Source organism: Mauremys reevesii, linkage group 9 (genome assembly GCF_016161935.1).
Source record: "Mauremys reevesii isolate NIE-2019 linkage group 9, ASM1616193v1, whole genome shotgun sequence".
Lineage (NCBI taxonomy): Eukaryota > Metazoa > Chordata > Testudines > Geoemydidae > Mauremys > Mauremys reevesii.
In genome coordinates, this window is record NC_052631.1 from 46693651 (window position 1) to 46711470 (window position 17820).

The following is a 17820-nucleotide window of genomic DNA, read 5'->3' on the forward strand; positions in this document are numbered from 1 at the left end:
GTCAAGGAATGGGCCAATAAACTTCTCTTCTCATCTACAATGGGCTCTTCCACTAAACCCAAATAAAAAGATAGTCACGCCAGCATGTGATGGCATAGTTATCTTTTGCATGGTATGAGGTAATACATTTGCATTAGAATGGTCAAGCATGAACTATTTTCCAACACCTGGGAAGAAATTCACCAGAATACCCTCACATACTATGTATAGGCACTGTGAGGGCAGCAAACTTTTAGTTTCAATAAAAGCCATTTTTTAGAATGGGACACTCTACAATTTACCTTTTCTGTTTTGCTGTTTCATCCCATCTGTTGTAGTAAGGGTTCCTGATTCTTTCTCTTTCTGGAAACGACTGTATAGCTGTTTAATTTCTTGATCATAGTCCTGCCACTCTGGGACAATGCGCACGGCTGCCTGAAGCTTGGGCTCTTTGGTCATTGGATTATTACACTGCAAATGAAAAATCATTTTTGAGACAGATGACCTTTGCATACATGCAGAAAAGATAAGTCTGTGTTCACTCAGGTATTTTCAAGCTTCAGATTTGTCTGACCTTAAAAGAAAACTGAATATGGGGAACACTTCCTACTGAATTAGAGTAGTTTTAATTCCACTATCATCAATGACCAATTGAAAGGAAAGCCCCTCTTGCTGCAGTATGTCTCTCAGTTACTGGAGAGAGTACAGGCTAAAGTCTATTCCCAACTCATGCTAAAATTGCTGCTGTGGTTAGCCATGAAATCAATACAGGAGGAAGGGGAAAAATCAATGCTTGCAAAATGAAAAAAGACAAAACTGCTAGTCAGTATGACATGGAGAATCTATGTAAGGTACATATATGGCCCTCATCACCATAGTATTTGACAGCCTGACACAACACCCCTGGGAGGTTGGGAAGTGCTACTATCTCCATCTTCTGTGGTCAGTTCGTCATGCAAGCTATCTGCCATCTTTGTCTGTTCAAGACAGCACTATAATCCACCTGTTTGCCCTCTATAATGCAATCCATTACTTCCTTGGCTTTCCTTGGGGGTCTCGTTCTTACTGGCCTCTCCCACCATAGTTTCATTAATCTTCGGCCTGTGTCTGAAGTAATGCTTCCTGGATTTTGTCAATCACATCACAGACTGACTTCTATCCTAATGGTTTCATTTAAAAATCTGTTCCTTTGTGTAACTCTTTTTAGTGCTCAGATACCCATAGGACCTCTCTAAAAGGCTGTTATGGCCAAGGATGAGCTCCCAACATCTATAAAATGTCTAGAAATGGCCTGTGTCTGTTAGCCTCCTGCAGTCAAACTTCCCATCACTTGCTTTCATGTGGCAGAGGTGTTTTTACCGAAAGATGGTGTGATAAATGAAAGGGGGGAAGGTAGCTCCCTTTTATGGACACCCAGCCAGTCAGCCAGTTAGCTATAAAGTCCCTTTTAGTGGCTGTTCTCTACTTGCTTTACCTGTAAAGGATTAACAAGCCCACAGGTAAAAGGAAAGAGAGTGGGCACCTGACCAAAAGAACCAATGGGAGGGCTAGAACTTTTTTAAATTGGGGAAAAACTTCCCTTTATCTGTGTGTTGCGGCTCTCCGGGAAAGAGGGGAACAGGGAGCAGTTATGCTCTGAGAAGCTTTAAGCCAGATATGATCATAGATCAGGCCTGCACAACATGCGGCCCGCGGAGCCTCACTGTGCAGCCCGCGGGGGATTCTAAATCCCCCACACACAGCGCTCTGCGGGCAGTCCAGAGCCCTTTGAATCCCGGCCGCGGCAGGGATTCAAAGGGCTCTGGACTGCCGGCAGCCACGGGGAGCCCAGAGCCCTTTAAATCCCAGCCGCGGCCGGGAGTCAAAGGGCTCTGGGCTGCCCGCAGAGATTCCCAGCCGCGGCTGGGATTTAAAGAGCTCAGGACTCCCCGCAGCTGCCGTCAGCCCACAGCCCTTTGAATCCCAGCCCGCGGCCGCTGATTGCCCCCTCTCCAACTCCTGCCCCAACTGCTCCCCAGGACCCCACCCCCTATTTAAATGCCGCTGCTCCTTGTCCCCTGATTACCCCCTCCCGAGACCCTGCCCCTTGGGACCCCAGCCCCTATCTAAGCCTCCCTTCTCCTTGTCCCCAACTGCCCCTCCTGAGACCCCCAACTTCCCCAGGACCCCACCACCCTACCTGTCCCCTGATAAACCTCTGGGACTCCCATGCCTATCCAACTGCTGCCTGTCCCCTGACTGCCCCCCCGAACTTCTGCTCCATCCAACCCCCCCTGCTCCCTGTCCCTTGACTGCCCCCTGGAATCCCCTACCCCTTCTCCAACCCCCAAACTGCTTACTGTGCCACTCAGACCAGCGTATCTGGCTCTGTGCAGCTCTAGACAGTTGCTGCCATGCTCCCCCGTGGAGCCCACAGCCCTCTCCGCCCCCCCCCCCCCAGCACCTGCCTTCCAGATTTGAACACCTCAAAATTCAGGAGTGCTCAAGCTCAATTTGGGCAGCTTTTACTTCATTTCTCCCAAATCAAATATACTGATCCACTGTAACTTGCTGTAGAAAAAGTAGGATAAAATTGAGCAAGAAATGCTTATTAGGACTGGAATTGCTATTTTCAACAGCCATTGGCTTTTTGTTTGTTTGAAAGGAAGACAGTGATATTGCATTGGCAAATTCCCCATAGAAAGAAAGAGTGGAACAAAAGAATAATAAAGGCACCTCAACTTTTCCTCATTTATGGAGGACAGTTTTATAATATGCATCCAGATATCCTCCAATCACACAAGCTGAAAATTGTTCCACTTTACTGCAGCTCTGTAACCATATGGGAACCAATCCTGTCTGTGTTTTGTGCACATCCAAAATTCCTGCTGAATGACCCGCCCTGGGAGCAAGTTACCAGTGACCCAGGGCTGGGGGGGCATTGGTGGGGGGGAGCCCAGGGCTGGGGCAGCAGCAGGGTGGAGGGAGGGCACTGGTGGGGAGGAAAGGGGGAAGCCCAGCGCTGGGGCAGCAGGGGGTGTGTGTGGGTGGGGGGAGAGCCCAGGACTGGGGCAGCAGGAGGGTACAGGGGGGAGCCCACAGCTGGGAAGGGGGGCAGCCAAATTTTTTTTTTGCTTGGGGCAGCAAAAAACCTAGATCTGGCCCTGCCGCGTTCCCCCAGCCGCCGGAGTCCCGGGCCCTTTAATTTGACCCTGAGGGCTCCCAGCCACCTCTTCAGCTGGGAGCCCCTGGTCGATTTAAAATGAAGTATCACCTCCCCACCCCCAACCTTCCTTTTTGGCCCACAGCTGTTTTGGTGGGGCGGCGCTGGGGAAGGAGGGTTTGTTTCCGCAGGGCTGGGCAGCCCTGGGGCGGGGTGTTTCCGCGGGGCCGGGAGGTTTCGGCCCTCAGCTGTTTTCTTTGGAGGAATGTGGCCCTCGCCGCTTTACAAGTTGTGCAGGCCTGTCATAGATCATACACAGAACTACTTATTTGGAATCCCCAAATGTGTGAGTAGATCAGGAATGTTTAGAAAGATGCAATTAGGTTTATTTCTGTTTATTTCTTATGGCTAGTGGACTCCTCTGTGCTAACCCCAGATGCTTTTGTTTGCTTGTAACCTTTAAGTGAACCCCCAAGAAAGCTATTTTGGGTGCTTAATTTTTGGAATTGCTCTTTTACAATCTAGCAAAAGCCTAAGTTCCAGATGTATTTTCTTTTTTGTTTTAATAAAATGTACCTGTTTTAAGAACAGGATTGGATTTTTGGTGTCCTAAGAGGTTTGTGCATGCTGTTAAATTAGCTAATGGCAACAGCTGATTTCCTTTGTGGTTTTTTTCTCAGCTCTTCCCCAAAGGGAGGGGTTGAGGGTACCCCACAAGAAGGAATTCCCAACTGTGCCTTTCTGGTTTCAAAAAGGGATTTTGCATTTGGGTGGTGGCAGCGTTTACCTTGAGAGTATACAAGCCTGGAGTTACAAGTATTAATTTTTAAAAATCCTTGTGGGCCCCCACCTTCTGCACCCGAAGTGCCAGAGTGGGGAATGAGCCTTGACAGGTGGGTATCTGGCACCTTTTAAAAATAACCAGACAGCTCAGGGGAGGTGAAACTCTTCAGTCTGGGTGGGCAGCCTACCAAGGAGAAGGAAAACTTTGACCCGCCTGCAATCCTCAGGTTAAATTTAGCCTGGCCCAACAGGTCTATGGAAAGAAGGTGGGAAGAGAGAGGGCACTTACTCAGTTCAACTGGGGAAAGGCCCCTCTCCCTGCTGTGTGTGACTCAGGGATGCAACCAATACATTTTGGTGAAAGGTGAATACATCAGCCCAAGTGATTTCTACTTTTTGGTCAGTTACCAAATGTCAGTTACTAATAGCTCTGTTTCACAACAATGCGCCAATGTATAAACCGATTTAAATCTACTTATGAGCTATCATGGCCTTACCAGATCAATAGTTTTTGCTCTCTTCTTTGAAGAATCATCACACCATGTTTCACACCAAAGCCACTCCTGGGGTAGTGATTTAATGGGCACCTGATGGATCATGTTGTTGGGCAAATCCTGTTTGAAGGACAACATTTATTAGCAGTATCTCCAACAGTGAGAGGAAAAAATCATTTACCTTTAGAACTCCCAAGAGATGCCCTCTGAGAAATCCTAACCTGTAGAGCAAAATGTATTTTACACCCAAGTAGAAAACCAGGGGTTTTCTAGTGAGTGAAAGATGAATTATAACGTTACCTAAACAAAAATCTATAAAAGTTAGATTCCTGGAGAAAACCAGAACCCCAGACTGTTTCAACAAACAAACAGTTACCAATTTTAGAGTTCAGTATTCAAAAATTAAATTTCAGTTCACTTATTGTTTTGTGAAGTCAGCATATGTAAGGTTTTAACTCCATTTGATAATGGGATATGAATCCAGCTATCAAATGCTCATTGTCGCACTAGACTAGCTCAAATGGCTATTTTCTTAAGAGATATTAACAAGAGATTCCTCTTGGTACTTGTACAGTTGTTTAGAAGACAGAGGAATGGTCCCATGGCACTATGACAGCACAAATACTCTGTCCAACAGTCCCACTGCCTAGTAACACTAATGGAAACATTGGTAACCTACACACAAGATTATTCTAATACAGTAACTCCTCGCTTAACGTTGTAGTTATGTTCCTGAAAAATGCTACTTTAAGCGAAACAATGTTAAGCAAATCCAATTTCCCCATAAGAATTAATGTAAATGGGGTGGGGGGGCGCACGTTAGGTTCCAGGGATATTTTATTCATCTGATAAAAGATATATATACACATACATATATATAATACACACACACACACACACACACACAGAGTATAAGTTTTAAACAAACAATTGTATACTGTACACAGCAATGATGATTGTGAAGCTTGGTTGAGGTACTGAAGTCAGAGAGTGGAAGAAAGTGTGATATTTCTCAGGGAATGCCTTACTGCTAAATAATGAACTAGCACTCAGCTGAGCCCTCAAGGGTTAACACATTGTTGTTAATACAACGAGGAGTCCTTGTGGCACCTTGGAGACTAACCAATTTATTTGGGCATAAGCTTTCATGGGCTAAAACCCACTTCATCAAATGCATGGAGTGAAAAATACAGTAAGGAGTATATATATTACAGCACATGAAAAGATGGGAGTTGCCTTACCAAGTGGGCGGTCAGTGCTAACGAGGCCAATTCAATCAAGGTGGATGTCGCCCATTCCCAACTGTTGACAAGATGGTGTGAGTAACAACTGAGGGATGTTGTTAATGTAGCCTCACACTCTACAAGGCAGCAGGAATGGAGGGAAGGGAGACACCATGGCAGAGAGAGACAGAGACACACACCATGTGAGAGAGAGACACACACGTTGCCCCTTTAAGTATGCTGACCCCACTCTAAGTACATTGCCTTTTTAAGTAGATCAGCAAATTGAGACAGCAGCTGCTGCCAGCAAGCTCCCTCCATCCTGAGACCTGTCATGTCCATTCTCTGCTCTGTGGAAATGGGGTAAAGTAGCGGGGGACAGGAGTGGGGGGGAAGGGGACACCCTGACATTAGCAGCTCCAAGGCAGAGGGCAGGAACAGCACACGGCAGTGTGAGGAGGGACAGCTGAACTGCCGGCAATTGATAGCCTGCTGGACAGCTGCCGCACAGGGAACTTAGGGGAGCGGGGAGCTGATGAGGGGGCTGCCGGTCCACCCTGGTCCCAAGCCTCTGGCAGCTAGCTCCAATGGCTGCTCTTTCTGCAAGCAGTGGACAAAGCAGGCGGCTGCCAAACGTTATAAGGGATCATTGCGCAACTTTGAACAAGCATGTGCTCTAATTGATCAGCAAGGTAACACTGTTAACAGGGACGACTTTAAGTGAGGAGTTACTGTACTGTATAAAGCTCAGATGCATAAAGTCAATGCACTAATATACATACAGTTTAGCACATGGCACATTATAAATAAAGATGAGTATTTGAAGATACATAAAGCTTTCTTTGGCCTATAACTAGGAAAACCAAGGGCAGACTGGACAGCTCAAGAAATTGGTAATGGGTTAGAGAAACTTTCACCTCCACAACCCTAATTCCAATCTGGTCAATGCTAGTAGTACACACATTACGATCTAAAAACTTTTCATTGTCTTATAAAATATTAACTGAATTGGTGGTCTCAGGACACTTCCTAAGAGAAAGATGTCCATACCAAAGAAGCCTCCATAACACTTGGTATTGCCTTGTTGACTATCAACTGAGAGGCCAAGGAGCGAACAGACACTGAGATTTAGTTGTCAGACCCAGAGATGTGTTTTAAACTTGTACTGAGAGCCACCTGGAGGCAGTGAGGAAACTTGAACTGTGTGATTGTTTGTTTGGTTTTTTTTATAATGGAGGACTTCAGTGGGAAACCAAAGTTTTAAGAATCAACACAGTCTCTGAAGTAGTAAAGCACTCAATACAGAATGACTACAGTGTTCCTCTTGGGGACTCTTCCATAATGCCATTTCATGAGGCTTGGTATCATTTTTTTGAAACCTTAGTAAAATCTCTACCAAATTCCGAAAAGCTAATAGTTAATGAAAATAATATTAAAGATTAAACACAACTGACAAGAAGAAAAACGCATGTAAAGCTAAAATAGTATTCTGCCTTGAACTCACCCCATGTCCAACTTCTATCGAACTCAGAATCCAATGTACTGCATATGCTGCAGCATAATGGTAACACTCATTATTGCTGTTGAAAGTTGTCACTGTCTGATGAAGCCAAGTAAAGGCGTGGGATTCGTTCAAGGCTTCAGAACAACATTGGCTTAAAACTACCATGTGTTAGGCAATTAAGAAATAAAGCAAGCAAATGTCAACTCTGAATTAAGCATCAGATTACAGTGCAATCTTTAAACAGAGCTGCCTTAAGAAGAAAAGGTACATGACCTTGATAGGAATTAAAGACAAGAGAGTCTTAAGTATCTGAAAGCTACCATCTAACTGAAAAAATTAAAAAATCAAAGTACACACACCTGATCAAGGTTGGAAAGACTGTTAGGATCTTGACTCAGACCTTGATATTGTCCTCTTAGCCGGTCTCCAGCAGCTATCTTCCTAAACTTTTTCAGATCCACAACATATAGAGCACTAAACACAAATAACACAGTTGTTAATAACATGAAGCCTGACTGATGTATCCATTTACAAAATTCAAAAACAATGTAATCTTGGACTCTCCCAGACAAACTAGGTTGTGATGGATAAATTCAAAGATTCTTCTAAAACAATATCTTAGTATTGCTGTCTCATTATCCATTTTTTCATTACCTTCAAAATTTAACCCAGATATATCTACTGGCAACTAACATCAGTTCAGTTAATCTGTAAAAGCTACAAAAAATGCTCTAGCCTAATATGTCAAGTGGAAATTCAGAGGCTGCCCAAGCTTACATGATGGAGCCCAGAAAAAAGAAAGCATTGAGCAATCCCTCCAAACACATAGCAGACACAGATTTCATTGCATACACATGCACTTCAACCAAAGTTTGCCAGCAACAATGGCAAGTGTTGTTTCACGTTTTCCACAAGTTGTTTTTTTTTTAAATCCAAACAAGAGCCCTACAATCTATCTGGTAAAACTGAATCCTTCAGTACCTGATGTGATATTTTCTTCCAGCCAAGTGACTTGCCCAATATCCTGACTTCCAGAACCTGTAGCCATCCATCTCTCTACGGCTTTCACAGAATGGAGTATAGCCATATGGTGCACCTTCCAAATTGAAGTCTCTTAACTCTTTGAGGTCTGTGCGCACAATCTAGCAAAGAGGAATGGAAATGTATTCTATTTAGCATGGACACAGACACTTCGGAAAGCTAGCATGGGGGTTATTTTTGAGGTGCGGGTTAGGACTCCACAGTTGAAGTTGAATAAGCATTTAGAGAAAAGGTTACTTATTACTGGTGCAGTCTACATTGTACTAGTGGACCAAGATAAAGTCCCTGCCCAAGCAAATCAGAATAGGATAATGCTCATTATCATTCTTCAAGTAACAGAGATATAAAGAATCCAAAATAGACTGTTATTAGAGTTATTAGCTATTAAAGGAGAATCTGGTATCTAGGTCATGGTACCTACAAATAACTTAACTTAGGATAAGTCTACACTGCAATTAAAAACCTGTGTCTGGCCCATGCCAGCTGACTCAGGCTCAGGCTGGAGCTTGGGCTGTCAGGCCCAGAGAGAAGGGATGGATCTAACGTGCGCTCCAGCATGAGCCCAAACATCTACACTGCAATTGAACAGCCCCTTAAGCCCAAGCCCGAGTCAGCTGGCACAGGCCAGCTGCAGGTGTCTAATTGCAGTGTACACGTACCCAGAGCCATCACTCTATATCTGACCTCTCAAGTCCTCATCCTCAAAGGAAATCTGTACAACATTTTCAACAGATGAGTCTGGGAATTTAAAATCATAAGTTTGCTAAAAAACCAATGACTTAAAAAGAGACACTGGTTTTGTGGCTTATTACAACAATTTGTACCACACCCTGCAGCCTATTAACCCTCCATTTTCCTACAACTGCAGAGGCATTAATTGCCCACTTCATTTTAAGTGATGCGAACTCCTTATGCTTAATCTGTTCCACCTTGTATCTAGTTTGCAGGGCTGGCTCTGGCTTTTTTGCCGCCCCAAGCGAAAAAAAAAGGGGGAGGAGCCAGCTGGAGTGGCAAAGCAGGGGGAAAAAAACCAACACTTTGCAGCCCTAGCGGCAAAGTGGGTGGGTGGTTGGGGGGGTGAACAAAACAAAAAACCAGCATGGCTAGAGCGGCAAAGCCGGGAGAGAGTGGGGGGAGGAGACACGGTGCGGCTGGAGAGGCAAAGTGTGTGTGTGTGGGGAACAAAACAAAAATGTTGTGGCCAGCAAAGCGGGGGGGAAAAAACAAAACAAAAAACTCTACAGGGCGGCCAGAACCAGGGAGACTCCCTGTGTTGCAGAGTGCATGCCCGGTCTAGTGGAGGGGTGGGGGAGGGAGCGGGGGGGGGGGGAGAGAAGGGGGCAGCCAACGCTTCAGCGGGCCCGACTGCTGCGCCGCCTGCTGGGAGGGCTCCGCGCCTCTCCAGTCAGCGGGGAGGGAAGGACCCGGGCTGCCCTGCCGCGTTTGCTGCAGGGTGCTCCCCTCCTCTGCGCCACTGCCCCCTACAGGGCGGCCGGAGCATGGAAGAAAAAAAAAAAGCGGCCGTGCCACCCTAGGTTTGGGCGGAATGCCGCCCCGTAGAATCTGCTGCCCCAAGCACAAGCTTGCTCGGCTGGTGCCTGGAGCCAGCCCTGCTAGATTGGCCACTCTGGTTACCTTCTCCAGACATGAGAAAGCTTCTCCTTTCCACCAACAGAAGTTGGTCCAATAAAAGGTATTACTTTGCCCACCTTGTCTCTTGACAAAGATAGGCCCCTGGGGTGCTGTGATGGCTGCTTATCTTGCTAATAGGATTTGTGCTGTCCTCTTCTATTTGTTATATCCACATTTTCTAACTTTTGAGTGCTTTACTTTGCAACCTTCATAATGTTCTTTTAACATAGGTGTTTTTGTATTTAACTCCATTTACTACACGTACGCTGACCTCGTAATTCCTGCCAATGACCCCAAAGCCATCAGTTAACTTACCTGATCAGCATCCACAAACAGGAATTTATCAACCACCAGTGGGAACAGCACATCCAGAAAAAGGATCTTGTAACCCCAGATAATGCGCTGTTTCTCTGTTTGCTGGTGAAGCCATCGGGGCCATTTGTACTGGACAAGCTCATACTGGAAATTGTATTTCTCTGCCATATATGGAATGAACTCCTGGGGAGGGAAAAATTATTTGTCTCGATTGCATTTCTGGGTTTGTCCCATTATAGCGAAACCAGGTAGAAGCAAAGACAATTTTAAAAAAGAAGAAAAGGCCCAAGAGACTTTGCAGCCTTTGGGTAAAGCACAATTTTTTTTTCTAGATAGGTTTTTTGTTCTAAGCAAATGTAAATGTAACTGCAAACAAACTGACTGCATAAGTGGTCCCAACTTTGTGTGACAGTCACACCTCAGAAATGTAACTGTCAGAATGTGGTCTTTGAAATCCATCTAAACATCTTGGGATCCCTTCAGTCCCCACAGTTCTGACACTAATCCAGGGGTGAAGGGTTTAAATTACAAGAAGAGATTACTTGAGTTTAATAGGAAATACTGGAATAAACCTAAAAGGGAAAAAGGTAAGATAAACATCAGGAAAAGATTCCCAACAGCAAGATCCACTTGGCTGTGTGTAGGTTTCCCCAAGTGAAGTGGGAGAAGCCCCAACTCTTGAACAATTAATATAAGCCCTGAAAAATGCTAATAAGTGTACATTAGAGAATAATCCTGGATCAGCAGAGAACTGGGACTAGAGAACCTAAGAAATTTTCCCCTGCTAGCTCCCTCTAACTAATTTGATAATTGCAATCAAGTACTTCAGGGACTGCTGTACGTTAACATAAACCCAATACTCAAACAATATAATGGCACAAATTCGTGCCTAGTTTTTAATACCATTAAAGTCCAATAAATGATTTCGCTGACTGACTTTGGCTTTGCATTGCTCCCAAGATGTCACAATGCACCCCCTGAAAATGTGTATTAGAAAAGAAAAAGTAACCAGAAGGCTTAATGATACTAAAATAATCCTAATTTAGGGAAAAGATGCTGGTTAAACCAAGATTGTTACTTGTCCAACAAATCCATGATGTGGAGTCTGCACTGAGTGGGAAATAATCTACTGCTGGCCACAGGTAGCATATTACTTCCCCACTGGAACAAGGGGGACGAGAGGCAGCACAGACTGTGAAGTCACAGAATCTAGCCCTTAGTTGATTTCTCTTTGTATAAACAGACTCTTCATTTACAATGAACTGTCAAACCAGATCAGACCCATGGCCCACCAAGACCAGTGTTATGTCTCTGACAGTACCCAATGCCAGATAAATTGGAGGAAAGCATAAAACCGCTTTAGTAGACAGTCATGCATTAACATGCCCATAGAGGATGTTTTTTCCTAGGCATTTAAGGTTGTCTCATCTCCTGAAGTATCAGGGTTGATGTGTCATATATGTATATAGCCCATCTTATTCATATACATGTGTAATCCTTTTTTGAATCCTACTAAGCACTCTGCCTCTATAAATCGTTGCCACAGGTTAATTGTGTTATGTAAAAAAATATTTCCATACTTTAGTTTTTTATTTGCTACCTTCTGATTCCCCTTGTTCTTGGTTTAGTATGTATGCACAACTGGCCTCCTCTACAGTCCTGTTGATTTTATATACATCTTTCATACCACCTATTCTCCTCTCAAAAATTAAAAGTCCTAATATTTTTAGTGTTTCTTCATATGGAACTTTTTCCATGCCTCTAATCATTGGCATTGCCTATCTCTGGGCTTTGTCTCCTTCTGCTCTGTCCTCCCCCGCCCCCTCCTCACAGCTCATGCACAGCTTCCCTCATGCAATTTAAAAAGAAGCCTCTATTTAACAGCCACACCTTTATCATGAACATTGCCATGCAAACCACAGAGAAAAGCAGTTCAAACTTAACAGAAGAAAAGGAATCTAAACAAAAGATATGAAGAATTCTCTTACTCCAGTTTGCTACTGTGTGCAACTCCCTCCTTATATACCCCCTTACAAAGTTAACCCACTGTCAAACTGATCTTCACTTACAAAACCTTAATCAGAAGAATACGACTGCAACTATAATTCTTGTTTGTCAAAATAAAGAAATATCAATAGATTATGCATAGCTTTTCATGTTGATTAGTATGAGACTCATCTACCTGTTCAAAGAACAGATATGTAAAAAAATGAGGTAAGAAGATGATAAATGTAATAACCTTTAGAAAAGATTTTCACTTTTATCTGTGAAAAATAAAAAGTAAAAGATTTAGTAACCAACCTTGAATGTAGGTGACAAATAGTTCTTCAAGAACCAGAATTTCACTGGAGTCTTAGTGTGTTTCAGCACAGATAACATCATTATACTGTTAAAAGCAAAAAATAACAAGGTTTTTGTACATTTAATCAACAGGAAAGACTCCCTCAATTGTAAAGACCACAGCGTTATTGCTAAGATAAAGTTCGTACAGCCCTGCTCTGCAGAAAGCTCTCAGCATAACGGTTAGATTACAGATGGCTATTTTCCTACATTATTCTAGTGAATGCAGTTTGTGCCAGATTACTGACCTTTATGCACCAAAAAGAAAATATACAGCTGCAGCCTATTAAAATCAGCTTAAACACCTAAGAACACAATTTTTTTAAAATACTGAATAATTTATGCATGAATATACAAAGTGGGTCATTCTTTAATCCAATATACAGTAAATCAGATATTAGGACAGTGATCAACTACTCTATTATCTATTAGATAAACGGCTTAAATCTATTTTAGCTATTTGTAAAGAGCAAAATAGCATAAGTGAAGCCTAGCGAGCACCCTGCTCCAGAGCAAAAGGGGTTAAAACCAGCTCTGGGAAAGGGCTGCCCCAAGGAGCCAATCGGGGGCAGGCAGGTAGCCAATCCAAGCCCAGTAGGGCTGGTAGAAAGAGGGCTGTGAGCTAGGAGGCAGGCAGTCTCACTCCAGCCTTGGGGTGGAAAGGACTGGGTTGCCTGGGAGCACAGGGTACCTTCAATAGAGCAGTGCTGGGGAAGGGGCAGGCTAAGCTGGGGAGCCCAGGCCTTGACAGGAAGGCCTAAGGAGGTACTGAGGTCCAACCCCCTAGCCAATGATGAGTGGCCATTGCAGACTGCAGTTTGCCCCTGAGTAAAGGGGCTAGATGAGGACTGGCCGTGGGTCACTGAGGCAAGGTGGGCTCAGGGGAGTGGAGTTCCTTGGGTGAGAGGCAGCACGCCAAGATAAGGAGCACTGTGGTCCGGGAGGGACGTGAGGCCTACAGGTAAAGGGACTGCAGAGGGGTAGGTAACAGAGGGCAAGACACCGGCCCATGGAGGGCACTCCAGGGCTGAGAGAGCTAATTCCTGGATGGTCAGCAGGAGGTGCCGTGCCGGTGAGTCAGCAGACCTACTACAGTAAGAATAAAAATAAAAGTCATAGAATAAATATCTTGTGCTTTTAAAATCAACTTTTTATCTTTGCCTTAAAGTTTGTTCTATGAATATTGGTTTGTAGCAGTGGGAAACCTACAATGATACTGCATCTCAGTGACAGCTACTAAACAAAGCTTGCCTTAACACTTCACTTCCTGTAAACTGCATAGACAGAAACGTTTATAAAATACACTAAAGTTTCCAATTGTTTTAAATCTAATGGGAGTTTTACCACTGGATTTCACTTTTTTCAGTATTACCCTTAACATTAAGTAAGACCTATGCCAAGTGAAATAGCCAGTGTTTAACAACTCTGTACCAAATTATTCATATGTAACATATCAGAGGGGTAGCCGTGTTAATCTGGATCTGTAAAAAGCGACAGAATCCTATGGCACCTTATAGACTAACAGACGTATTGGAGCATAAGCTTTCGTGGGTGAATACCCACTTCGTCAGACGTAAGGTAATTTATGTAACATAAATTGTCAGATTATTATTTAAAATGAGATTTGTAGCTTCCAACTACTTTTTTAAGTAGATAGCAATAGCAGTACATCTACCAACTGAGAAACAAAAATTACAGACTCTATACTAACCGGAGAAATCTTTCATACAGGTGTCCTGAAGCCACAGAGAATATATTAATCACATCATCTTTATCCTGTTTCACTTCGTCATTCTTCTGCCCACCTGTAAATCCCCTAAAATCAGGAAAAATATAGTCCTCATTAGAATACTTATACCTGTCTACAATGTCATGTAGAAAACAGCTTTTCCCCCAAGCCAAATCTCTCACTTCCCAGTCTGGCAGGGGTCGAGTGTGCTGCAGACACAATGTGCTCAGACCTGGGAGGGAAGGCATGCTTGGTGTTGCCAGCTGATTTATATTATTGATGGGCTCTGAAAAGAGTCCTGTTAATGAAACCTCTTCAGCCTTAAGGGGGCTGCCTGTGATGTGGGGCCTTTACAAAATGTACAATGATCCAGTGCACCAAGAAAGGCATTCTCTAACCTTTCATAGAAGGGAGAAGGAGAACATACACCTCTACCTCGATATAATGCTGTCCTTGGGAGCCAAAAAATCTTACCATGTTATAGGTAAAACCATGTTATATCAAACTTGCTTTGATCCGCCAGAGTGCACAGCCCCGCCCCCCCTCCAGAGCGCTGCTTTACCATGTTATATCTGAATTCATGTTATATCAGGTCGCGTTATATTGAGGTAGAGGTGTAGTTAAAAAGCAATGCCCATCTTGTTCTGCACAGCTGAATAAAGTAGACTCTCAGGAATTACTGATAGCGTAGTTTTAAAAATTAAACCCTCAAACCCCATTTATAACAGGATGGCTATAGATTATTGGTACTTTAGGTCCCTCATTAAAATACCAGACAATCTTTCAGTTTCTAGACACTTGCATGATTTTAGTGAACAGAGAACTGTTTTTACCACTTAAGAGACTCCCAAAATCCAGACTCATTCTCATTGGTTCCATCACTTAGTAAATCTTCATTCATCATGTCTAGTTTCTTCTGAACCTGCAAATGTATAACACTGCGTTAGCCAATAAATTATATTAATAGCTGAGAAAATAGCTACAAGAAACTAAGCAGTCATCACCACTCCATGTTTTTGTTTATCAGTTTGAATAATGTCCATCTACATACAACTTAGGCCACATTAAGATACTTATCAGAAGGGACAATAACTCAGTTTTCACTAGTGAATTTTAACACAAAATCCAAACTAGTTTCCAGAGGCCTTAAGACCTTTGAGTTTAGAAGGCTAAAACTTATCAAAATGCATTTTTGTCATCATCTTCGATGACGGAAACTGGAGAAAAAATTAACGCTACTCTCTATATTGGTCAAAAGGAGTCAGCTAAGACATTAGGAGTGGAGCACCAGAGCTAAGCAACTTAATCACAGTAGATTTAATAGGCAAGAAGACCACATTGAAAAACCAGAGCCAAATAGAAATGCAAAATAGAAATTCTGGGAGGAAGAGAGGAGAAGGTTGTGCTGCAACCATCACCACCAATGGATTAATCCGGTTTCATTTTGTAGCTACACTTCCATCTGCTGTGTGCCCTCTGAGGGAGAGACAGTATCAGATAACCACAGAGCTGATGATAGAAGGTAGATAAGCACAGGTCTTTAATAATGTATGATAGCCAGTGGGTAAAAAAAAACATATCCATAATGGTAGTTACACTACTGGCTGGCTGGCTATTTATTTGTTATATAATCATTACTAGGAGTGGAGGAGGAAGCATATTAAACATGATTAAGGGATATATTTTTAAGATTTTGCACTCAGTTAAGCCAGTAAAAAGTGAGCACAATTGTGTTGCTAATTTGCATGCAAATTAGAGCAACCATATGTCAAATCCCTCATTCTGCACATATAATCACTAATTACATGCACGACACACTAAATATATTTAAGCCCTTTTTTATCAAGTGCTACTATAATACTGCTAGCATCGCACAGATACTCTTCCAAACTTAGCACCTCATTGATAAAATTCTCTTCCAATTTACATTCACACGATTGCTTCCTTTTCATTTTTATAATTCAACTCACTTTTCTTATATAATTGATATTGTGCTCTTGTATATTATTATTCTACTGAGTGCTGGAAGTGAACAGTGTTTTATAAATAATTAAACTATTTATTATTACTATTTATAACCCAGGAGATAGGATAAATGGACCCCATGAATGAGATTGCACACCCCCCCCCCCCCCCGCGCCCAATGTACTGTTGGCATAAGACTTGAGAGGGACCTTCATACCAACAATGCAAACATCAAATAGGTAATATGTTCCAAGAGACTGGCTAGAGACTGGCTGTCTGGAGACCTGGATTTTAATCTAAACTCTGCAATTGACCTGCCCTTCAATTTACACAATCACTTCGCCTCTCTGTGCCTCTGTTTCCCCTCTGTAAAACTGGGATAATAATATTTATACTTCTTTGTAAAGTGCTTTAAGGTCTACAGATGAAATGCAATGTTAGGGACCTGATCCACAGCCCATTGAAATCAATGGGAGTCGTCCTATTTACTTCAGTGACTTTCTCCCATTGATTTCAATAGGCTTTGGATCAGGCCGTATAAGACCTACGTTTTGTTATAAACAGCTTAGTAACAGTATAGTGCCATCCCTTTCCCCAAAAAGTGCATGCATAATCTAAGTATCTTGAGGCTTCTGCTTTATTTTGCACACACTGCCTCTGGTGTAAGTTTATAGGAGGGATAATTAGTTCTTAAAAAAAAACCCACCTTGTTCATTGCCATTGTCCATGCCCTCAAACCAACCACCCTACTTCAAGAGGAGCTCTTGAAGTACAGTTTTCAAACTCACCTTCACTTTAATAATTTTGCTCTTGAAGTTGTTGAGAACAACAGTAACTTCACTGGCATCAGGTGAAGAATCTGTACCATCATGGCTAAAAATAATTTTAAAAAAATTTAGCTTTGTAACCATCACCACAGAACCATTTTGTTTCCTATTTCTTCTTCATGAGCACTTTTCATAAAGATCTTTTTCATAACAGCCTTGTTCCCTCCCTGATTAAACCTTAACACCATAAAACATACAAACCTATCCAATAAATACAAAAGTGAACATATTCATACAAGATCACAAAAGGGATTTATTTGATTTAATCTCATGGAACAAATAGTGCGTCTGGCAGGGCATGCAATTTTCATCTAACAATTAGTTGCTATTTGTAAAGGAATTGTTAGATCCATAGATACCAGTATTATGTGTGTCCAGTTCAAAATGTTCACAGGATCAAAAACAAAAAGATATCATATAGCCTCACCTGTAGATTCTATAGATGTCCTCAGACCTCCCCTTTCTGAGTCTCAAAACCCAAGCCCCAGGATTGGCTTTTAATTGGAAGTAGCCCTGTAAAGGAAAAAAGTGACATGCTGTTTTAGCTGAAAACAAACTACTTTTGCTATTTTTTCCTAGCAGTATACAGTTCGACCATTTTAGATTTGTATATATTTGCTCATAAATCAGCTGATTAAAATGTCTTTAATCTTCAAAACACAGATAAGAACATGAAAGGTTCTACCATTTCCAATGACATTTCCCATTTCAAAGTAAGCAATACCCATGGAACAGGTAGAATCTTTCAAACAGATGGAGTTTTTTCAAGTAGTTACTGTCGGAGCAGAAACCAAACACAGACTTTCAGCCTGTTTTTCTGAAAAGATGACCCAGAATGTCTAACTT

General features: G+C 42.7%; 1 protein-coding gene across 4 annotated transcripts in view; it reads right to left on the reverse strand.

The window, feature by feature from the left end:
- The window catches only part of UGGT1 (UDP-glucose glycoprotein glucosyltransferase 1), an 88193-nt gene that overhangs the window by 1692 nt on the left and 68681 nt on the right, over nt 1-17820 (reverse strand). For all 4 annotated transcript variants that reach the window (XM_039488542.1, XM_039488541.1, XM_039488544.1 and 1 more), the window contains 10 exons: nt 17402-17487; nt 16936-17020; nt 15016-15104; nt 14165-14269; nt 12415-12499; nt 10114-10296; nt 8107-8267; nt 7485-7599; nt 4402-4518; nt 282-450 (listed from right to left, as the gene is read on the reverse strand). In XM_039488542.1, the coding sequence (XP_039344476.1) occupies nt 282-450; nt 4402-4518; nt 7485-7599; nt 8107-8267; nt 10114-10296; nt 12415-12499; nt 14165-14269; nt 15016-15104; nt 16936-17020; nt 17402-17487 (1195 nt within the window). The remainder of the gene's footprint in view (nt 1-281; nt 451-4401; nt 4519-7484; nt 7600-8106; nt 8268-10113; nt 10297-12414; nt 12500-14164; nt 14270-15015; nt 15105-16935; nt 17021-17401; nt 17488-17820) is intronic.